General features: G+C 40.0%; 1 protein-coding gene across 2 annotated transcripts in view; it reads right to left on the minus strand.

Moving 5' to 3' along the window:
• The window catches only part of NPAS3 (neuronal PAS domain protein 3), an 841,608-nt gene that overhangs the window by 46,627 nt on the left and 774,655 nt on the right, over positions 1 to 20,326 (minus strand). For both annotated transcript variants that reach the window (XM_055309019.1, XM_055309018.1), the window contains one exon: positions 19,644 to 19,762. In XM_055309019.1, coding sequence (XP_055164994.1) covers positions 19,644 to 19,762 — 119 coding nt within the window. The remainder of the gene's footprint in view (positions 1 to 19,643; positions 19,763 to 20,326) is intronic.

Genomic DNA, 20,326 nt, shown 5'->3' on the forward strand with positions numbered 1-20,326 from the left:
CTGATCTTCCATAACTACCCTTCTTACATTCCAAATGCTTTTATACCATCTCCTGAATCTGTCTTGTGTTTACCTTCTCAGTACCTTTGCTTGCACTGCCTCTTAGGCCAGGAAATTCCTTTCCTGTCCTCCTCCATCAGTGAAAATAATATCCATTCCTCAGGATCTATGTCGCATCCCTTCTCTTCTTTGGCCTTTCTAGCCCAAAGCTGTCCTCTTTCCTCTGAATTCCTACTATTGTCTCTATACTCAATCAGCACTAGGAATGTACTACTTGGAAATATTCTCTCTTGTGTCTGCCTCTCTTCCTCCTTAGAGGCACAGAATGTCTTTTCTTTTTCAGTATACCACACAGAGCACAGACTATCATTTGAGTACCTCAACTGTACCAACTGCTTGAACACTCTCCATTCATCTTACTGCATGGGAGTTCACAAAGTCTGGAGCTTTCTTTCCTCTTGATCCTTAATATAGCCTCTAAGGTAGATTGAGCACATAGTCTATCCATTTTACAAATAAGGAGCAGGAGGCTTAGGAAGATGAAGTGTTTGTTTGGCATTATACGGTGAAATGTAGTTGTGATGTTCCTTTAAGTTAGTGTCCTTTCTCACAGACCACACTCCATCTCCTGCCACTCTCAGTTCCTATTTTGATCCACCTGAACAGTCCAAAGCTGCTTCTCCCTTCTGCTTCAAAAAGTTTTCAATATGAAATTGTCTTTAGAACATAGGTAATGATAAGATTCTTCCTGGGGCTTAGTTACTGCCTGAACACCCTGGATACTTCATGATGCCACCTCATTGGCACTATAGAAAATGTCCACTGAGTTTGGCTTATCAAAGCCCTGAAGAAAATACACTATTTCTATCTTAAGGAACTTAAAATCTCTATATTACCAATTACTGAGTCTGGTAATCGATTACTTTATTTCAGTGCAAACAGGGACATATAAGGTTTCAGTCAATAAACAGTACAATACCAAATTCATCGTTGGCTATTATAAACATTAGACTTCACATTAACCGAAGTGAGCAACAATGGCAACGAGTCCTAAGAGGTTCCTCATGCCCACTAACCCTGGATTCATGGCCACTCCATAATCCTTTCCTCTGAGCAATCCACAGACTTCACTGTGGGGATGGAGCCACGGTGGTAACTTCCAACTACCTTCCTCCTCTTATTTTATGGACATAGTTTCTGCCCTTTGCCCTCTTCAGAAATAAAATAGGTAATCTGAATGCTTGTTAAAAATAATTCTCTTCACAAAAACATATGCTTCAAGAACAGAAATAAAACGAGGAAAAGAATCAATGCCTAGTGATAAACATAAACTAAGTCAGTATCTTCCGAAATGCTAAGGTCCCAGATTTTACAGTTGTAATCCAATAAAGATAATCTTGGATTTTTAAAAAGATTTATTTATTTATTCATGAGAGACACAGAGAGAGAGAGGCAGAGACATAGGCAAAGGGAGAAGCAGACTCCTCACAGGGAGTCTGATGTGGGACTTGATCCCGGGACCCAGAGATCATGCCCCAAGCCAAAGGCAGACGCTCAACCGCTGAACCACCCGGGAATCCTGATAATCTTGGATATTAACAGAGACTTAGATCTTACAGAACATTTTCACTTATATTATTTTACATTAACCTCATAATAACTAGAATATTTCAGAAGAGGCACTATTACTTCCTTTCAGCAGACTCAGGGAGGCTAAGTGAGTTCCATAAGGTCAGATACATACTAAATGGTGAAATCAGGGCTAAACTTCCATCTGATTCTCAGGCCAGGGCTCTGTACATTCTACCATATCACCAAAAAAATTGTGATTTTTTGGATATTGATCATTATATATACAAAACCCACTTATAAATAACTGTATTGGTGATTGCTTTCAGCTTTTAATAGTTTACAGATAATTTTTTTACCAATTTCTGTTTGGTAGCTCTACTGAGCTACAACGATTAATAGTGCATAGTTGATACCTATAGAGAGTTTAGATTCCAATGATATGTGTGAATCAACTCCTGAGCAAATATTATATTCTTTAATTAATGGGTAATTTTTTATACAACTCAATACATTGACCTTGTGGCAGTCTTAATTGGTTGTAAATATGCCTAGTGAATCATATAGTTATTCTGGAAAGACGTAACCATACTTCTCTCTATCTAAAGTCCCATTTTTATGTCCCTTTTCTGACCTGTAGAAGACACTCCAAACAGTTCTAGAAGTTCACAAGTGTTTCAGTCTCCTTAATAATTCCTATTTTCTAAATGGTATGTTCAAATTCCAACATGACCACAGGAAATAAGAGACTGAACCAGATTAGAAGTTGCACAAATGTTGTGGCATACTGCAGAATCATCAGGCAGAGTTAGAGACAAGTCCTTCCCTTTAAAGGGAGCTAAAATCCTTCACAATTTTCTAAAGCTCATTATTATCCCTACTCATGCCTAAAACAAAAAAAGGATTCATAACAGGATATTCCATCTCTTTCTTATGCAACAATTTCTATTCTCCTTCGCTTTGTGTCCGTATAGGCCAGCAAGATGCCAGGAGGGGTGACTGATGGTGAGCTGCGATAATGTTAATGGTACCAAGTAATGCATACAGGAAGAAGCTTTTGTCAGGTTTCCTCTGGAGCTGGGAATGTCCATTCTGGACCTATTACTACACTTGTGTTGTCCAATACACCCTCCCACAATAGCTCTGGGCTTCCCCATGTGGCTAACTCTGGGTGCCCCTATCTAAAGACCTGCCTTGATCTATATCTGTGGTTTCTGATGTAAGACGACTTATGGCAGTTAATAATCACTCCAAAGAAATAGCCCAGTGATAAATGTACATATTTCAAGAGGCCCCACATCTACCTCATAATATTCAAATACCACATCTATGAACTTTTCAGCTCTACAGTTCTATGATTCTCAAGAGGGAAAGGGAAAAGAACATAGGCAGAGAATCTCAGAAAAGTTTGTGGTATTTGTTCTTGGGGCAAATGAACAGTGAGGATGCTTTGCCATTCTCTGAGATGGATTATCTGTTCATACTTCTGTAGTTTTGAAAATTCACTGGGATGGGGACACAAACCCCAGGACCAGAACAAAATACTGCCTGTCCACATTCCATTGAAGCTATGCCCCTAATGCCCATGCTATCAGGTCCAACATTCTGGGCCTGACCCTGTTCCTAAGCATTCCATGAAAGTGAAATCAGAGAGGAGAAGGGAGTTGGGTAAGAATAAACTGAAGATTTCCTTGGTCTCCCTCCCTAGGTGAAGTGTGTCTTTCATGTCAACCCTTTGCATATTCTTCTCCTCCTTCCTTCCCAAAATCTCACTACTCTACTGCTCTCTGTAGCTTTGCTGACATCCATGATCCCAAATCACACTCTCTTCCATCTCCCACATCCTGCCTATTTTCCTAGTGCTCAGGTTGAAAGAATATCAGAATCCCCCTTCCCCACTGTAATATTAGATGGTATATACTTCTCTACTATAGTTGCAGATTATTGCTGCCTTGGCTTCATTCATTGACACCTTCTTTCTTTAGCCACCATCTTGGCTGAGCCTGGGGGGTTAGGGGCAGCAGTCATGGGGCACCTCAAGTGGTGTTTCTCCTGTTGTTCATCTCATTGGTTACCTTGGTTTCTTACTAGTCTCAGTAATCAACTCCAGGATAGCCGAGTTCCCTCTTTACAAAAGTCTGAACTGACGATAGTCACACCCCAGCCCCTTCTGCTGGGTCTAAGGGTCCATCCAGTCCTAGGTACTTGAGCTGAGGGAGGTCACTTTCAGGGATGGCCAACTTTTCCCTAAGAAAAGAGCTCCATATTTTATTGCTCCTGTAGGGTGGGCAGCTGCCTGTGCTTTAGATGGCAAAAAGTAAAAAAGAAGAGAAGGAACAAGTTTGGGAAGTACAAGTTCAGGGAAAGATAAATTGTTTCCTTTCCTCAAGAATTGTTCTCCTGCGTCTGCCTGTCGTAACTCCTGGAGTCAGGTCAAGGAACCTGTAGATTTTTCTGGATATATATTTTCCTGCTTTGTAGGTATTGGCTGAATGATCTGATAAAAGCTGTGCCTAAATGAACCCTACGATTTGCATTTCCACAGCCACATGTGTATTGGCTACCTCTCCTCCTCCTCTTTTCCTCCCCCCTTCAGCTCTAGAAGGTTCATTACTTACAGTTACTGCAGAATCAATCTGAACTGGCCAAAATCAGTGATGGAATTTATAGCATAATAAATGCCCTGCCGCACAAATGCAGTTACACATGAAAGGCTTGGGAATGTGCTTTTGAGCAGTCCTTCTACATTGCAGAGTGTCCTATTTTTTTTTATCAATTTAACAGAATCATCTTAAGCATATTTTGAGAAGTATAATCCTGACAGCTACAGAGCAGATGTTCCCTGAGGCAGGTATTGTTGCGGAAAAACAATATTATTGATAAAAATCTTAGCATATTGGAACTTGGAAGGGAAACTAAATACATCTTTTTCATTCTTCACACCAGTCCTTTATAGCTCCATTTTCTTAACTTCACATTACATTCCACTTTCTATTTGAATTTTTATTTTTATAAAAGTGTCTTCACACTTTTCAAAGCACCCTAATGAACTGTTCTCTACCAAGAAGCAGTCATACCCAAGTTGGCTTTGAGAGGCAGACAGAATTTGAAGTACACTCAAAAGATAACACACAGATTGGGGTATCAATGATTTTCCTTTTTAAAAGTCTGCAAGTTATAAGATAACACTGGTATCTGGCCCATTTTTCTTGCTAAGTGCCCATATTATGGGTAAATCCTGTTTTACAGCATTCTGATACACAGAGAGTTGAACTTGAGCGTGAAATGCTGAAAAAAGAATCAGAAAGACAGATGGTAGGCCGTCCTCCCCAAAACTCAATTTCATATTATGCATGTGATTGCTAATAGGCAAGCACTAAAAAACAATTTTCCTTGACGGAGAAGAGCTGATAAATTGTCAACATAAAGTTAGACTGTGGTTGCTCCAGCGATCGAAAGCTCGTCTGTGAGTTTGGTCCCATCAAAGTCGGCTTCTTACAACCGTATCAAAATTTATGAATGCATGTGTCTATAAAGTGACTGAAAACAACCCATAATGCATGTTTGTTTATTGTGCATCAGCTCTGTGTTGCTTTAGTACATGCAAAGCAACTGAACATATACCCAAGCCCATTTTTGTCCAGTTCTCTTTTCTAGCCTCTGTGTTTGGTAATGAAAAAGTCAAGAGCCAACTGGGGATGCGATTTCCCCTTCTATCCTGAGAGCTGACTTAAACAAAAAGATCTGCTCTTAACTGGCTCTTGCATGGTTTGGGAGTGTACTCCACGGGGTTACACTAGCTTTGTGGTGATACAAGCAGATGCATTTGAGAGCAATCAAGAGCATTGATTATTTGAAGGAAAAAAAGAAGATGTTTGAGAAAGAAAACTAAATAAAATCAAGCAGATAAAAAGCAAGTCAGCTAATGATCTGCAACACAAAACACCAAAGTTTCATATTATCTTTGATAGAATGATAAAGCCTCTGCAGGCACAGCAAAAAAAATAGAGAAAGGGAGATTTTCTTCCTTTTATTTGTTTAAAGTTTGTTTTTAAGGAAGTAATTAAGCATTCAATCCAGGAATAGAAAATTTTTATTTTCTCGGGAGAGGGGGAAAGAAAGGGTGAAAATTTGCTCATAATGCAAATCTGGTAGCTAGATGCTATACTGGACTTTTAAAATATCACTTAAAATATTGAATATTTGCATGGTCATAATGTTCAGATTTTCTGTCATCAGTTACTGCTCATCTGAGAACAGTTGTTTAATTGCAGGTGAACTGTAACTGGTCTGACATGCACAGGCTTTATTGGAACAAAGGGGTTGGGTGTTCAGATAACACTGTTTATAGAGGTTACTACAATTAGTAGAAATGCTGAATGGCCAACCAGAATTAGAAGAAAATGAGTTGAAGTACAAGCAATGTTTTTTTTTTTTTCTTTTTTAATGAGAAAGAAGTCACCATTCCTAAAACCAGAGGTTTTACGAAATGTTATATCTAAGGGAAACCGTAGGCTGCCTGATATGTAGGCTTTGCTTATATTGTGCCAAATACCCAGACATTTCCAAGAATTCAGATACCTAACAGTATACAGACCACATACTCAGCTGACTCAGGTCTGTGTGATCCTTCCTATTTCTGATTTGTTCTGCAATCTAAGATTTTAATGCATAAGGATTTCAGGTTTTTTTTTTCTTGAGTTACTGAATCTAGGAAAATCATATTCCTCCTTTCAGGATGTCTCTTTATATCAGCCTCTAAGATTCAGGGGGGGGGGGAAATCCCAGCACTCATATAGGGCAGAAAGGTCGAAGGAAAAATAAATTGAGAACATTCCAAGAGGAATTATCCAATGACTTACTTAATTCCATGTACTTATTCTCTTATCCCATAGGCTGAGAACGACCTTCTTGATCCCGTTAGTAGAAAATAGGTGGTCTTTTTCTCACAATGAATGCATGAAGTTTTGTTTGAATAAAACAGTATTAATCTTCATCCTGTTACCCTGAACATTGATTAGCCCATGGAGTTTGTGTTGCACTAAATGAAGACTCCTCCTACTCCTGTCTACATTTGCCGAGTGAGATTAGATGTCTTCACTCCCCGATTCCCTTAAGGACCAGCTTTCTTTCTGCTCAGTGCACTTGATGCCTTCATCTCTTTGCTGAGACTGTTCCCTCTGCCTTGAGTTCTGTTCTCTAATATCTCGGTAGGGCACGTTTGTCCTTTAAGAACTGGCTAAAATGATGCTGTATTGGAGAAGCTCTCCTGTCCCACCAGATAGACTTATTTATTTCATTCCATTGCCCTTGGAACATATCTATACTACAGCACACATTTCTTTGTGTGTCTGCCTCAGTCTAGACTCTGTTCCCTGGACCAAGGACTCTATTTTATCCATCTTTGTCTTCCTAGTACCCGGAATAGTGTGTATTTACCCAACAGGCACACAATTAGTATTGACTGCATGATTGAGTGAAATCAATGCCTAAATACTTTGAACAAAAGGTGATACTGAAGAGCAAAAACTAAAGATAATTTTTGGTAACAATGGACTTTTCTTTTGATTTCTTTTGATTGGTTTATTATAAACCGATAAAGCTTGTTTTTGAAAAAGTTTCCATTATGTGGATGCAAAGCTTTGGGGGGAAAAGCACATTCTGAAGCTCTAGTTGGAACAATTAAAATTAGTTATTTCATATCAGTCTGGAAGGAACTGAAGTAGATAAGCTCTAGGGTCAGCATATGCCTTGTTCAGCTTTCTTTAAAGGCATGGGGAGTAATAAAGCTTTCCATTTTATCTTCAGCGAAATAATACCGCTGAAATATCACCTCATTTTTGATGTCAGTGATGATTTCTTCTTACCTCCATGATGTCAAAAGGGAATTATTATTATTAGAATGACAGATTACTAATGATGCTGTAAAAAAAGAGGAATAGCTGAAATCATTATAACCCAAACATCCAACATATCCCTTGTCTGAGCCTCACTGTTGGGTACTGGGAACACAGTCACTCTGTGATACTGCAGCTGTGTAAAAATTATTCTAAGCAGGAAGTAAATCAAGAGCAGGTGCCTATGAATTTTCACTCACAGAGCACCATCCTTTTAAAGTTTTTAGGACTGGATGGCATGATTAGGAGGTATGATTTATGTATGCAGGAGGGAGAAAAGATTCTTTGGGGGAAGGGCCCAAATGTCTCCTGAACTGTTGTGGTACACTGGCACTGGTGCTTTCCCAAGGGGAGATTTGTGTGGAAAAGAGGACTGGACAAGGGCCCTCTCTAGGTTCAGCCTTTTGTCAGCCCTCTATGAGAGAGGGGCAGTATGACCTATTGGTTCCGAGCTCCACTTCCTTTCCACCTACTGACTTGGCTTGCTGTCAGCCCATGTCGACTTCCGGTTTTAATTCACTGAGGCCGACCTAAAATAAAGGCTCTCTGCTTGAGAACGTGGAAGCATTAGGCACTGCCACTTTTGTGTCTTAAAGATATAATCCACAGAACTTAACATTCCTCTACTGCACCAAGGTGCCTGGAATCTGGCTACTATGGGTCCTTGGACCAACTGTGTCATTCTCCAGATCTTTCCAGTGGAAAGAGACAAAAAAAAGTTACTGTTTCATGGAGAAGATAGTTTATAACAAAACAACAATTCAAGAATAAGAATGTTTTACATTTCCACAATACCTTCCTTTGAGGGATTTGACAATGATAATAGTCTTAGTTCCATTCAGCATTAAAAAACATTTACCTAGGACTCAACTGTCTGCAGGGCTATTTCAGTTAGGTTAAAAGTTGCAGTTCCCTTCAACTGGAAACTTAACAACCATTTCAGACAACGCTGACAGAGATGTTCATCAATAAGCCAACTGCAAAAAAAAAAAATTAAAAGTGAAGATAGATGAATTTAATAAGAACATAAAATGTGTGTTATTTGGCATAAAAAGGGATGAGTACACATTGTGTTAAAATGAGTAAGGAAAAACAATTTGTCACCACTCATGGAATAAGGCAAGAGAGTTATCCTCAAAGCACCATTTTATTATAGCACTCAATTTGGGATCTCATTTCATTTCCCAGAAATGTAGTCTATTCATAGTCTCTACATAGGACAAGGTACAAAAGTTCATCTAAGAATTAAAGAATCTTCCCTAGACCTCTCCTCACTTGTGGCAGGGACTTGGTTAAATGTTTCCCATTTTTCCCACATTTCAGATTCTCAAACCAGCACTGGCTGTAGAGCAGTATGGTAGCTGTTGCTAACTATTGGGTGGCCTTTGCTAGAACTTGCTGGTAGGTTTAACCTTTCTCTTTCTAGGAGTGAGTGAAGCTGCTCCAGATTAGGTGGAGTTTCTATTCCATTCTACCCTGAGAGTCCCAAAGGGGCTTTTACCCTAATGTAGAGAGTAGAGCTAAAAGGGGATACAATCTCTACAAGCACATGACAAAAGAACAAGTCTGTGCAAGTCTGGAAGCAAGTCTGATTGTTTCCTTTGTTTTCTAGCAAGGAAACAGAAGCCCAGAATAATCAGTCTGTTCATCCAATGTTGCATAGCAAGCGAATAGCAATGTGCTGGCAGGAGAATGAAATTTTCTCACTCCCCTCACCAGGTGTGCCCCTATTAAGCCACTCTGTTTTCATGACTTCTACAAGGAGTCATGAGTTTGAAGGACATTTGACAAGGGGCTGTTGAGGACTGTTAAATATATTCAGAACTACCAAGTAATAATCAAGTGACTCTTGATTGTGCTTCCAGAGTTCTAGCCTCTAGAATTGGGTACAAGTGGGGTACAAGTTAAATACATGTTGATTTTTAAAAAACTGAATATGATAGCATGAAAAAGATGTTATAGAAGATGTCAACCATTAGTACAGGCATTTTAAAAGGAAAAGGGAAAAATCTTCAACTTCTCTTCCTGGTAATAGGGCCTGGAAACTCAAAAAGTTATATAATTCCAGTGGCTGCATATTCTCATCTCTAAATCCCCTTTAAAGGAACTTCAGACTGACCTAAGGAAGGAATATATTCTAGCCTTCATTCAAATGATGACCAATATTTCTAAGTTCATTCATTTTTAAACAAATGTTTATTGAATTTCTATTATGTCCTGGAAGCTCTTGTGGGAGCTTAAGCTTACAGTGTGATGGGGAGACAAATTATATACAGATAAATTTATGACATAGTGTCAGGTTGTGTTCAGTGCTATGAAGAACAATAAGGCAGAAGGATAAAGAAGATGATGGGGTACAGAAGGTGTGCTTGAGCTATTTTAGATGGGGTGGTGAGGGAAGCGACATGAGGGCAGAAATCCGAATGAAATGCAGGTGTGACCCATGGGAATACCTGAAGACAATCTATACAGAGGGAGAATAAAAAGAAGGTACAAAAGCCCTGGCAAAAGGGAGGTATAGATACTGCTGTCAGTTCAGCAACAACTTATATGGATTGGTTCTGTAAACCATTACCAGCAATGAGCTGAAAGTGACGTTTCCAATCCATTGCCCGTTGGTAGGTCAGAATAAACATACACACCAACACATCCATACCCACAGCAGCAGAGGGTTGAGAAATGATAGTACAGATGATTCTTTTAAGTAAGAGTCTTATAAGTAAGTCTTGTAACTCAAGGCACTTTGCAATGGGCCATTCTTTTGCAATGGGTAATTCTTTTAGTCTGATGGTGGAGGGTATTCATAGAGTGACAGGAGAGATGTGACTAGTTCCTTGTCCCCCAAGAATTTATGACACTAGAAGAAAGAAACTCCAGAATCCAGGCTCTTTTCCCTTATTTGGAATGAGCCAACACAATTTCATCCAGAATGTGGTACAGTACCTCTTGAGATGCAGGTTGGGTTCAAGCCACAGGGTGGTTTGCCTTCCCCAAACGATTCAATTTATGTCTATATAGATACATTAACCAAACCTAGGGCCTCCTGGACTGTGGGAGCCTAGAAGCTCCATTTATCCCAGAGATCAACAACATGAAATTGGCCCTGCCCCTACTTCACTTCTTGCATTCAAGGGCTATGTTAGTCTTGCCATGAGGCTAAATTAATTCCAAAGAAAACCATGTGGTGTGTGCTTCTTTTGTTAAAGGAATGGATGACGTATTTCAGTCATATTTTGTCTCTTAAAATCAAATCAATATTCAGGACACTTAAGCAGGGAGATATTTCCCAGAAATAAATGCATTTTCTATATTCCGAAGAAATCATTTATTATTCCTGAGCTCATATAACTTCTAGGAGATAATCTGAAATATTATTGATGAATTACTATTTTCCATAGTTATAGGTGCACACGCGGAGTTGTAGAAGTTAAGATTTTGGACCATCTAGATCAACTCACAGTACAAGTGCCATAAACATTAAACCTCACATATGGACATGTATTGCATTCTTACTCTGGGTCAGGCACTGTAGTGGTACTTTATCTATATCTTCTTTATTTTACAGTACCTCCTGAAGAAGGTTCTACCAGGACTTTGTGAGAAAGGAAACAGATGCTTAAAAGAGTTAAACAATTTACTTAAAAATCAAAGAGTCAGAAATGACAGGACTGAATCCAAATCCCCCACTGTCTGACATCATAGCCTCTGTGCTTAATCACCATTCAGTAGAGCAGTTTTCAAGTAATGAAGGTCAAACAGAGTAAGGAATCTGGAAGCCCTTGAAATCTGTACAGAGTGAAGCACCTGCTACTTCAGACCACTGGATCAAGAGGTGACTTTGGAGAAACAGCAACAGAGGGCCTTGGCTGCTACTGTTGAGGCATTTTTCATATCGAGTGCTAGGGCTCAGAAATGGCGAACTATGTTTGAGTTGACTTTTTAGTTCTTCAGATTGTATTTTTTTCCTTTTAAGACTTTTTTTTTAATTGGGCTAAAGTCTCATATAGTGAGATTACATTTAAGGAAATTATCGGATTGAGAATATATTTATAGGGACATTGATGATAATTCTTAAGGGGATTAGTGCAAGACACTATATACAGAAAGAGTTGTTAATTTTTACATCAAAGATTTCGTTTTGAAAGTGATCATCACTTTCATCATTCTTAGCTACCAAAGGCTCAGACAGCCAACCTGAAAAGATCTAGTGTTAGTTGAAGATGGGATGTTCTTACTTCTCCTGCCTTCTTTCTAAAATCTGTATGATGAAAAATGAAATACCTGTAAGTTAGCAAAATACTTGGGCTGCAGTTACTGACATACTTAGAATTTACAGATGCTTCACAGAATGGCTAGTGATTATGCCTCTAGTTGGTAAAATAGCTAGCTGATTAGTCCCGGCAGAAATGACATATCCCAAGCTAGACCTACTGTCATGCCTTGGTAATGGGAAATAAATTCTTTAAGATCAGAAACAGTGTCAGTTGTATTTAAAATGACACTGGAAACCACATTGTAATGGACAATTGTGCAGAGGTGAGCAGGGAGAAAAAAGAGGTAATAGGATTTTAAAAATTTGATTTTATTGGTTCTCTCCTCTATTTGCATTTTTTCATCAGGATAACCTCTGTCTGTAAGTTCTACCCTGGAAATTTTTTCTCCTTCAATTTATTCTGGGTGTCTGGGTTGATTGAAAGGCAATAAATGCGTAGTCTTAGAAAGCCTGAATGGTTGACAGAATTTTTGGTCTTTCTGAAAATTCATCTATTGATTTGACAAGACAGTTACATTTTGTGCAGTTTGGAATACTGTAGTCATCATTTCAAGACAACACAAAGCCGAAGCAAAGGCTTTAGGAGAAGTACTGATATGTCTGGACATCTGGAACATCTCTGAATCTCAGACTGGGGGAAACATCCAGATGGTACCTAGTCTGTCCACAATTGACTCGGAGGAGGAGAGACTCCTAACTGATAAGTTTAGTGTATGCTCTTAGAAATCTCCAGAGAAGGACCACTACCACATTGCCCTTCATATTAATTCTAGTCATACCTCTAAGCTACACTTCTCCTGGTACAATTAAAATTCACTGCATACAGTTACCCTCTTGGGCAAAGAAAGAACCAACCTCCTTAGAGTAACACTTCTTTTGTTTTTATCAGTCTTTGAGAAATCATGGAGTTGTATTGGAAGGCATGATATCAGCAATATTGTTCTAATTTTCAGAAAGAGCCTCAAAATATTTACAACTAGAAGAATGTTCTTTAAAGATGACTTAATAGAAAGAAAATGGTAAACCACCAAATGCCAATACAAAGTCATGATGAATGGGTAATATTAAAATGACTCAATTTTTTGTTTTCTGAAAGGAATCCTCAGCTGATGGTTTAAGGGAATGTTATGGATGTGGTACATTCTGATTTTAGTAAGGCATTGGTAAAGATGAACAATATCCTGGCAGGCAAGATAAAGGAATGTGAGCCATCAAAGTATAGTCATTGGGTTCATAGGCATTCCACTGGTCACACTGATGTTAACTAGCAGGGTCTCTAGTGTGTTACAGGGCCCAGTACTATCAGCATTTTCATTGCTATCACAGAAAAAAAGAAAACATGCAATTTAAATTAGCTAACATGTATTGAGTGGCAACTACATGCAGTGTACTGTGCTGAGGGAAGGAAGTAGAGTGAGAAATCACCCAGTATCCAGTGTAGTATATTGGAAAGAAGAAGGCATTTGAAATCAGAAGATATGGATATTTCTCTGTTTTGTTATTTACCATCTATATGACCTTAGATAAGTCAATTCATATTTCTGTGCCTCCGTTTAACCTAACTTCAAGTTGGGAAAGGTATAATTACTTAAAAGAATTATTGTGAGTTTCACATGAAACTATATGATAGTACTTCATGAAAAGGAGAGAAGATGCTTAGGTGAACATGTGTTATTTATCTTGATCCGTAGGAAACATCTTCAGGTTATATATTATTATAACTTCATTTTACAGGTGGGAAAACTGAGGCAAGAGAGCTTACATAAGTCTTAAGCACAGAGGAGAAGAGAATAGGTGCATCAAGGGAGATAAAAAAGAAGTGATATGTGAGAAGTGCCATGTTGGTTGTGTAAGAATTTTTCTAGGTGCAAGTGTGGTGGAAAGGCATTTTAGGAAAAGAAAATAGCATGGTCAAAAGCATAGCAGTGTGAAATAAAGATATATTTCAGGAAAGCTGATTTGGACAGATTTTGCTGGAGCATCAGTAATAGTAGCTCCAGGGAAAAATGATGGAGATGGTGGTAGAAAAGGTAAGCTAGGACCAGATTCTTGAATATATTGATACTGTGAACCAGTGATGACTTAGAAGCAGATACAAAGTAAAGATCACTGAGGCTTTGGGAAGATATTCCAGGGAGCAGGGTGCAGAATGGAATGGAGAAGCAAAATTTTCTGGGAGGTTTCTCACAATAGATCCAGAAAAAGACTGTAAGTTAGAGGACCAGAAATAGAGCTAGATGGATTCAACCAGTTTGGTGGCACATTGAAGGGGCACATGATCAAGAGCGAGAGGTTATATCTTCGTTATCGTGGACCCCATCAGCACAGCAAACCAAGAACTAAACTTCCATATGACTGAAACTGTAATGATTCCCTCCTAGTTTGCTATCATCTTGAGAGTTGTCAATATACACATTCAATTAAGAATACACTGCATGTGAAAAGCCTTCAACTTTGAAATCTACCTAGCTGTGGTTTTGACACTGAAATCCTAGTAATGCAACTTGCACAAGTAAGTGAACAAGAAGAAAAGGAGGGCCATTTACCACTGAAAATAGCTCTTAGCTACAGATGTCATTCTTTAATATTGGGTATAATTTTTATTAAAAAATGTTTTTGTTTGAGAAATACTTTTCCAGAAGAGCATCTTCATAAAGGGGATCAAAATGTAGGTCTTGGTTTTTAACTTTTGCCGCCTATGAGTTGATGTTTTCTGCAACAGGACTTTAATACGTAGTAACACAAAATGAATAAATGGAAAGGAGAAATGAGGAGGAAGGAAAAAGCTATTGTAATTTTGGTGAAATACATTCTGGAAGGTGTACTCATTTGGATTTTTAATAAGTATACCAAAGATGTCCTCCTATTAAATACGCTTTTGTAACCTGAGATCACTGGATTTACCTCAGGGATTCAGGAACTTCCTGATGTAAAATAAATTTACCTTGGGAGAGGCTCCACAGATTTAATCAAATCATTAATGGGATTTATGACACCCCAAATAAAACAAATTACTAGTAAAATTAGGGGAGTTCCTTTTCCCACAGAACAGACGCAACCATGAATTTGAAAAAAAAAAAAAACAAAACAAAAACGAACAGGTTTCAATTAAAAAGGCATCTCTGTGCTTAGAGAAAGCAGAGAAGAATTTGTTTTAGCTAATTAGCACCCTCTCATTTTTTTGCCTTTGTTACTTCATGTCTAGATACAGGTATTCTTAGAGCTGAGGTAAATCTGCAGTCCCAATAAGCTAGTGAACCTACAAATTATTTTCTCTATTACTTATGCTTTCTGACTCTTTATCTCTTTATGTCATAAGGAGCCTGAATTGGTTACAGAAATCATTTATTTTTATTTTTTTTAAGATTTTATTTATTTATTTAGGAGAGAGAGAGAGAGAGAGAAGCAGAGACACAGGCAGAGGGAGAAGCAGGCTCCATGCAGGGAGCCCGATGTGGGACTCAATCCCGGGTCTCCAGGATCATACCCCAGGCCGAAGGCGGGGCTAAACCGCTGGGCCACCCGGGCTGCCCCAGAAATCATTTAGTAGGACACTTAGCTACAGGCAAATCCATACCCAAATCATCCCAGATGGGAGTTGGGTTTTTTTTTTTTTGGGGGGGGGGAGGGAAGAATCTGAAGTGCCCCCCTTACTCCCTTAGTAACTTGTTTCTGTATGACCTAGCAGGACCCCTTGGCATGGGAAGGTTTTCACCTCTGCAGTGAGTTGAGAGACATTCTCAGTATCCTATATGCATAACAGAGAGTTTCTCTCTTTCGTGTCTGTTTCTCAGCCCAGGATGCTCCTCTATGCCATCCCAGTTAGGACATCACAATGTGTGTGGATAGAAACGCCAGAAACGACAGTGGTGCTGGTGGGCATTGAAGAGCAGATTAGAAAACTGACAGTCCCAGGCTAATGGAAACTATCCTCCAAAGACAGGAGCGAAGGAGGCGACCCAATTAGTCTTCACTTCTCTAATTTCCCTGATTACATATCTCCTTTTACCCCCTGTGCTATACCTAGTAAGTTCCCCCAGACATAGACCTAATCAAGGAGGCAGAATATTGATGCAATGCAATTTAAAGGAGAGCTGTGTTAGGCTAAGATATGTGGCCAACAATGGGACCTAAACAACAAGAAGCCCCTGAGGCATAAAAAGTGGCTGGTCCAGATAACGTGCTACCGTGGATTTCAAAGCAAATGAGGACAGAGACAACTGAATGTCAGCTCACGGCTGGGAAACTTCATTGGCAAGAGGGCAACTTTCCCGAGGCCCAGGGCGTGGAAGCAACAGCAACCTATATCACACACCCTCTACTTGAATTTGCAGATTCAGAGTGGCACTTCTTTGGCTAGAATTCTTGGTGGTCGGCACCTGGGCAGGTGTTCAAGTCCCTCAAGTCCCTGGAAAGGAAGATAAATCTCTGCGGATCTCCGTAAAGGAGTGCTGTGTGATGTGCTGGGCCATAAGAGAAGGTCCTAATCAGGCAGGGGGTCTTTCTTTTAAAAATTGAGAGGAACCTTCCATTTGTTGAGGTCCAGCTCCTGCTGAGCTCTTCTTTGGCCTTTATCTGTTAAGGACTGAAGCAGAGGGTAGAGAGGGCGGACTCTGGAGCCTAATTGCCTGCTCAATCCTGACTCCTAGGTAGCTGCTTGAGGGCTATGTGAACATGGGCAAAGTACTGAGCCCACCAAAGCTCAGTTTCACCACCTGCAAAATGGGCATAATAATAGTATGTAAAGTTGAAGAAATGCCTGGCACAGAGGAAGTTTTTCAATACTGTATGGTTTAGAGAAGTATGAAGTCTTTGGCAGAGTACCTGTCAGAGAGTCAATGTTCGGCAGGCGTTACTTTTGCAGCCATTATTACTGTCAGCGATAATAACACTCTTCAAGAAAGAGTGGCAGATAAGGTGACAGACAAGTCAGAAAAGCGTATGTGCCCAGGTCACAGAAAAAATGGAGAAGTACAGTGGCCTGCATTGGTCACAGCTTCACATCTTGGAGCTTTACGGGAAAAGAAAGAAACAAACAATGGTAATAAATTAGGAGGAATATTGGGAGCGTGGTGAAATTACCATTGCTGTTTCTTTTTATTTGTGCTTATTGTGTGGTGGTGGGGTGATTACCAGTTTTATTTGAATGTTTTATAAGCTGTTAGATTTATTTACTGAGAATGCACAGATAAGTAGGGATGTTCTTCAGCTGTGTCATGTCATGGGCTCCCATCAGCTCTTCCCCTAACTTGCAGACAAGGTTAATTAACGAGGCAAGGGCATCGTGGAGGAGGAGGGGTAGAGCTGGAGCTGTTGGATGATTCATCTTATCAGGGAAAGAGTGGAAGAATCATCTCTCATGTTAGCAGTACTGGGGAGAGAGGTAAGGTACTGGATGGCGACCTTCATGATGTCTTCGGAAGATGTATGGGCAGGGTTGGTCAGAGGAATATGATCACCTTAACATGGCAGGATTTGATGGAAACTAGAATAGCTGCTCTTTTCCAATCCTGGATGTTCATGATTGTACTATTTCATTTTGTTTCTCGAGGATGCTTTCTTGCAGCAAGGCGTCTTCAATCCCAAGCCCAAGGAACTCTGCAAACACTGTTCTTCTGCTGTTTCCGTGGTGGTGTGCTCTCATTTACCCCCATAGGTGACATGTCACCTTCTCAGGGACACCCTCCGTGACTGCTATCCAAAGTGGCCCCACCAGCCACTCAGCATAACAGTATAGCCTAGTGGTTCGGTGCTCAGGCTCCCAGAGTTCAAGCCCAGCTCTGTCCCTTCAAATTGTGAAGTTGGGTATGCTAATTAACCCCTGGCCTTAGGTTCTTCGCCTGTAAAGTGGAAACGATGACAATTTTTTTTCTTCTGGGACTGTGGTGAGGGCTGATGCATGCATGGGGCACCATGCCCAGATACTGTAACATGTCTACTACGGTAGCTACGGTTGTTTTGGGCTTCATTGCTGCCCGAAATCACCTTCTTTATTTATTGTTATTGACTGTATCTCGCTGTTAGAATCTAAGTACCATGAAAGCAGGGACTTTTTATTGTTTAATGCTGGGGTACTGGATCTAGAAGAGGCTCTCGAGTAGGAACTCAAGGAAAATTCATCGAAAGAATAATCTATTAATATTTAAGAAATGAGCTTGTCCAATTTCAGGCCATGCAGCAAACGCAGCTGTACTGAGCTGACCAAATGACAAAAACAGAAAGAATGCAAGCTATGTGGTCTCTTGCCTAGGTGGAAACACAAATGATTTCTCCACTTGGACAGTGTACTTTTTTGTAGATTCAAAATTTCGCAGGGCTTTATGATCTCTAGTCGGTCACGGGAAAGCAGTAAATTTTTTATTGTTGTTCAAAAAATTAAACTACCCAATGATATTGAAGTATACTAAATGCTGCTTTGTCAAACTATGGTTCACCTCTCCCACCCTTACTCCCTCTTGGGACATGCCCCCTACAAACCAGTAAAAGCCACTCAAAGTGAGGAACAAATGCTGACACAACAGAGGTGAAAAGGAAGGCCTGCAGCTTCTAAAGACTGGAATGCAAACACCGCAGCTTCCTACCATAAAAGTGACACCAACTGCTCTTCCTACAGCTTGCTTAGAGATTCCAAACTTGCTAAAGCTACACACTTCATAATGAATAAATGTCTTGTGTTCAGTAAGGCAGGAAAAAAATCAGCATAATCCTAAGGATAGAGTTGGGATTTTTTTCCTCCATGTATCCCTTTGTAACAGGCCTCGCTATGGGGTCATACTCTTGCGGGTGGAGCTGCCTGAAGCGTCTCCTTCTTCGAACCCTGTTAAAGGTTAGGATGTTCCACGTGCACCTTTCAGACGGTAGGACAGCTCAGCTAAAGGTCACTTGTGGAAGGGCCTGCCTCCCTCTGAAGAATTCATGTCAAACAAAGTACCCGCCTCTGACTTTTATGCGGCCGCTGGTTTCTGATGACTTATATATGGGTTTTAAACCCAATGATCATGACTATTAAGCATCCCTGGCAATGCTACGGTAACCCTAAAGAACTGAGCTCTTGGAAGCTCTCGACTCTAAAAGTGGTAAAGGTCATGCCAGCCACGTCTCTTGTATACTCGGGTGCTGTTTGTCCTCCTGCATATGGTAAATATTGTGTGAGAGAGTGGTTAGTGTGCTGTAAAATTGATAAGATTTCAGGTTGCCAAAGGCATTTCATAAATTTCATAGGTCTTAATTTATGTTGCTATGGTAACCGAAATGCTGGAATTTCCCGAGATTAGGAGGCTTTTCTATCCTTACCCTTAAAATGATAATAATGTAGATTATGACTCCAGACTTGGTCTTGGCTGTTGTGGGGAACGTGTGCTGTGTATGTTGAGTATTCTATGTATGCTAAGGTATGACTGAATGTGCAATAAGTGCAATTTCAATTAAGATTCCTGACATCCAACCTGATTTTCTTATTTATATATATGAGTCTTGGTGGCCAAGAAGTCAGTAAAATGGACAGTCTTTCTTTAAAGAGAAAGGGGGAATTTGAAGGGAGAAGTGGAATTCTTACAAGTATCCATTCTAGAACACTCATCTTAAGGACTGATATGAATTTGGTTCAGCTTCCCCATCAAAGTGAATTTCTAGCAAGTGCTGAAGACCTTGGTGCATTATTAACAAGTGTTTTAAGAAAAGACACTATATTGAGGGATTTAGTGCTTCAGCAATGTCTGAAGTGAGAATGAGAGGTATAATGAAGCCCCTACCTTGAGACAGGAAAATAACTAAGAACCCCATGGGCTGCTCAAGGTCACAGGCGTTAATTATATGGACCCAAAGCAGCCAGCTGGGAAGCTCGATGCAAATGACCTAGGATTGGCCTGAGACAGAAATATGTCCCTTCCCAGAGCCCAGCTTACCTTATATCCTGATGATTTGATGTGCACGCCGCGTTTGGTCAGAGTAGATTTCATTCGGATGAAAAAGGAACGCTCAAGGGTGTTGTCAGTGGTTAGCAGACTGGGGCTGGTTGACTCCACTGAAGAATACAAAAATATACACACACATGATTTAGATGTCTACACAGCCCCTCACAGCTACTGCTCAGGTGCAATCCTTGAGTTCACTAAAAATAAATGACTGATGGGTGCTAAGAGCGTAGTAATCAATGTACCTCATTTAGAAAATGTTTCCTTTGCAGAAAATAAAAAAGAAAAATTAATGAATCCAAAGTAACTCCATTCCAATTTCTAGCAGGAGCTTTCTAGGCCTTTTAACTTCCAGCAGCTCCCCAAGTAGGATCTACAGTAAGTAAGTAGCAATAGCACACCTGGCAGTGTGGCCCGTGCACATGGAGAGCGTGAAAAAGGACACCATAGATTTACGGCATCAACCAAGACTGAGGCAGAGAGTCTTCAGATGAAGAGTACAGATAGCTTGCTCTTTGTTTTCCCTGCAAATCACTTCTGGTAACATTTGCCCACTGGGCAGTTGTCTAAGTACCATGAAACCGTATCCTGGCCAGGGTCCTTGCCCTCCTGAGTTGGTCTCCTTTGTTGTGGGGGAATAGGAAAGCATAACGTCTTTTCAACTGACTCCCGAT

The sequence above is a fragment of the Nyctereutes procyonoides genome, unplaced genomic scaffold (genome assembly GCF_905146905.1).
Source record: "Nyctereutes procyonoides isolate TBG_1078 unplaced genomic scaffold, NYPRO_anot_genome, whole genome shotgun sequence".
Lineage (NCBI taxonomy): Eukaryota > Metazoa > Chordata > Mammalia > Carnivora > Canidae > Nyctereutes > Nyctereutes procyonoides.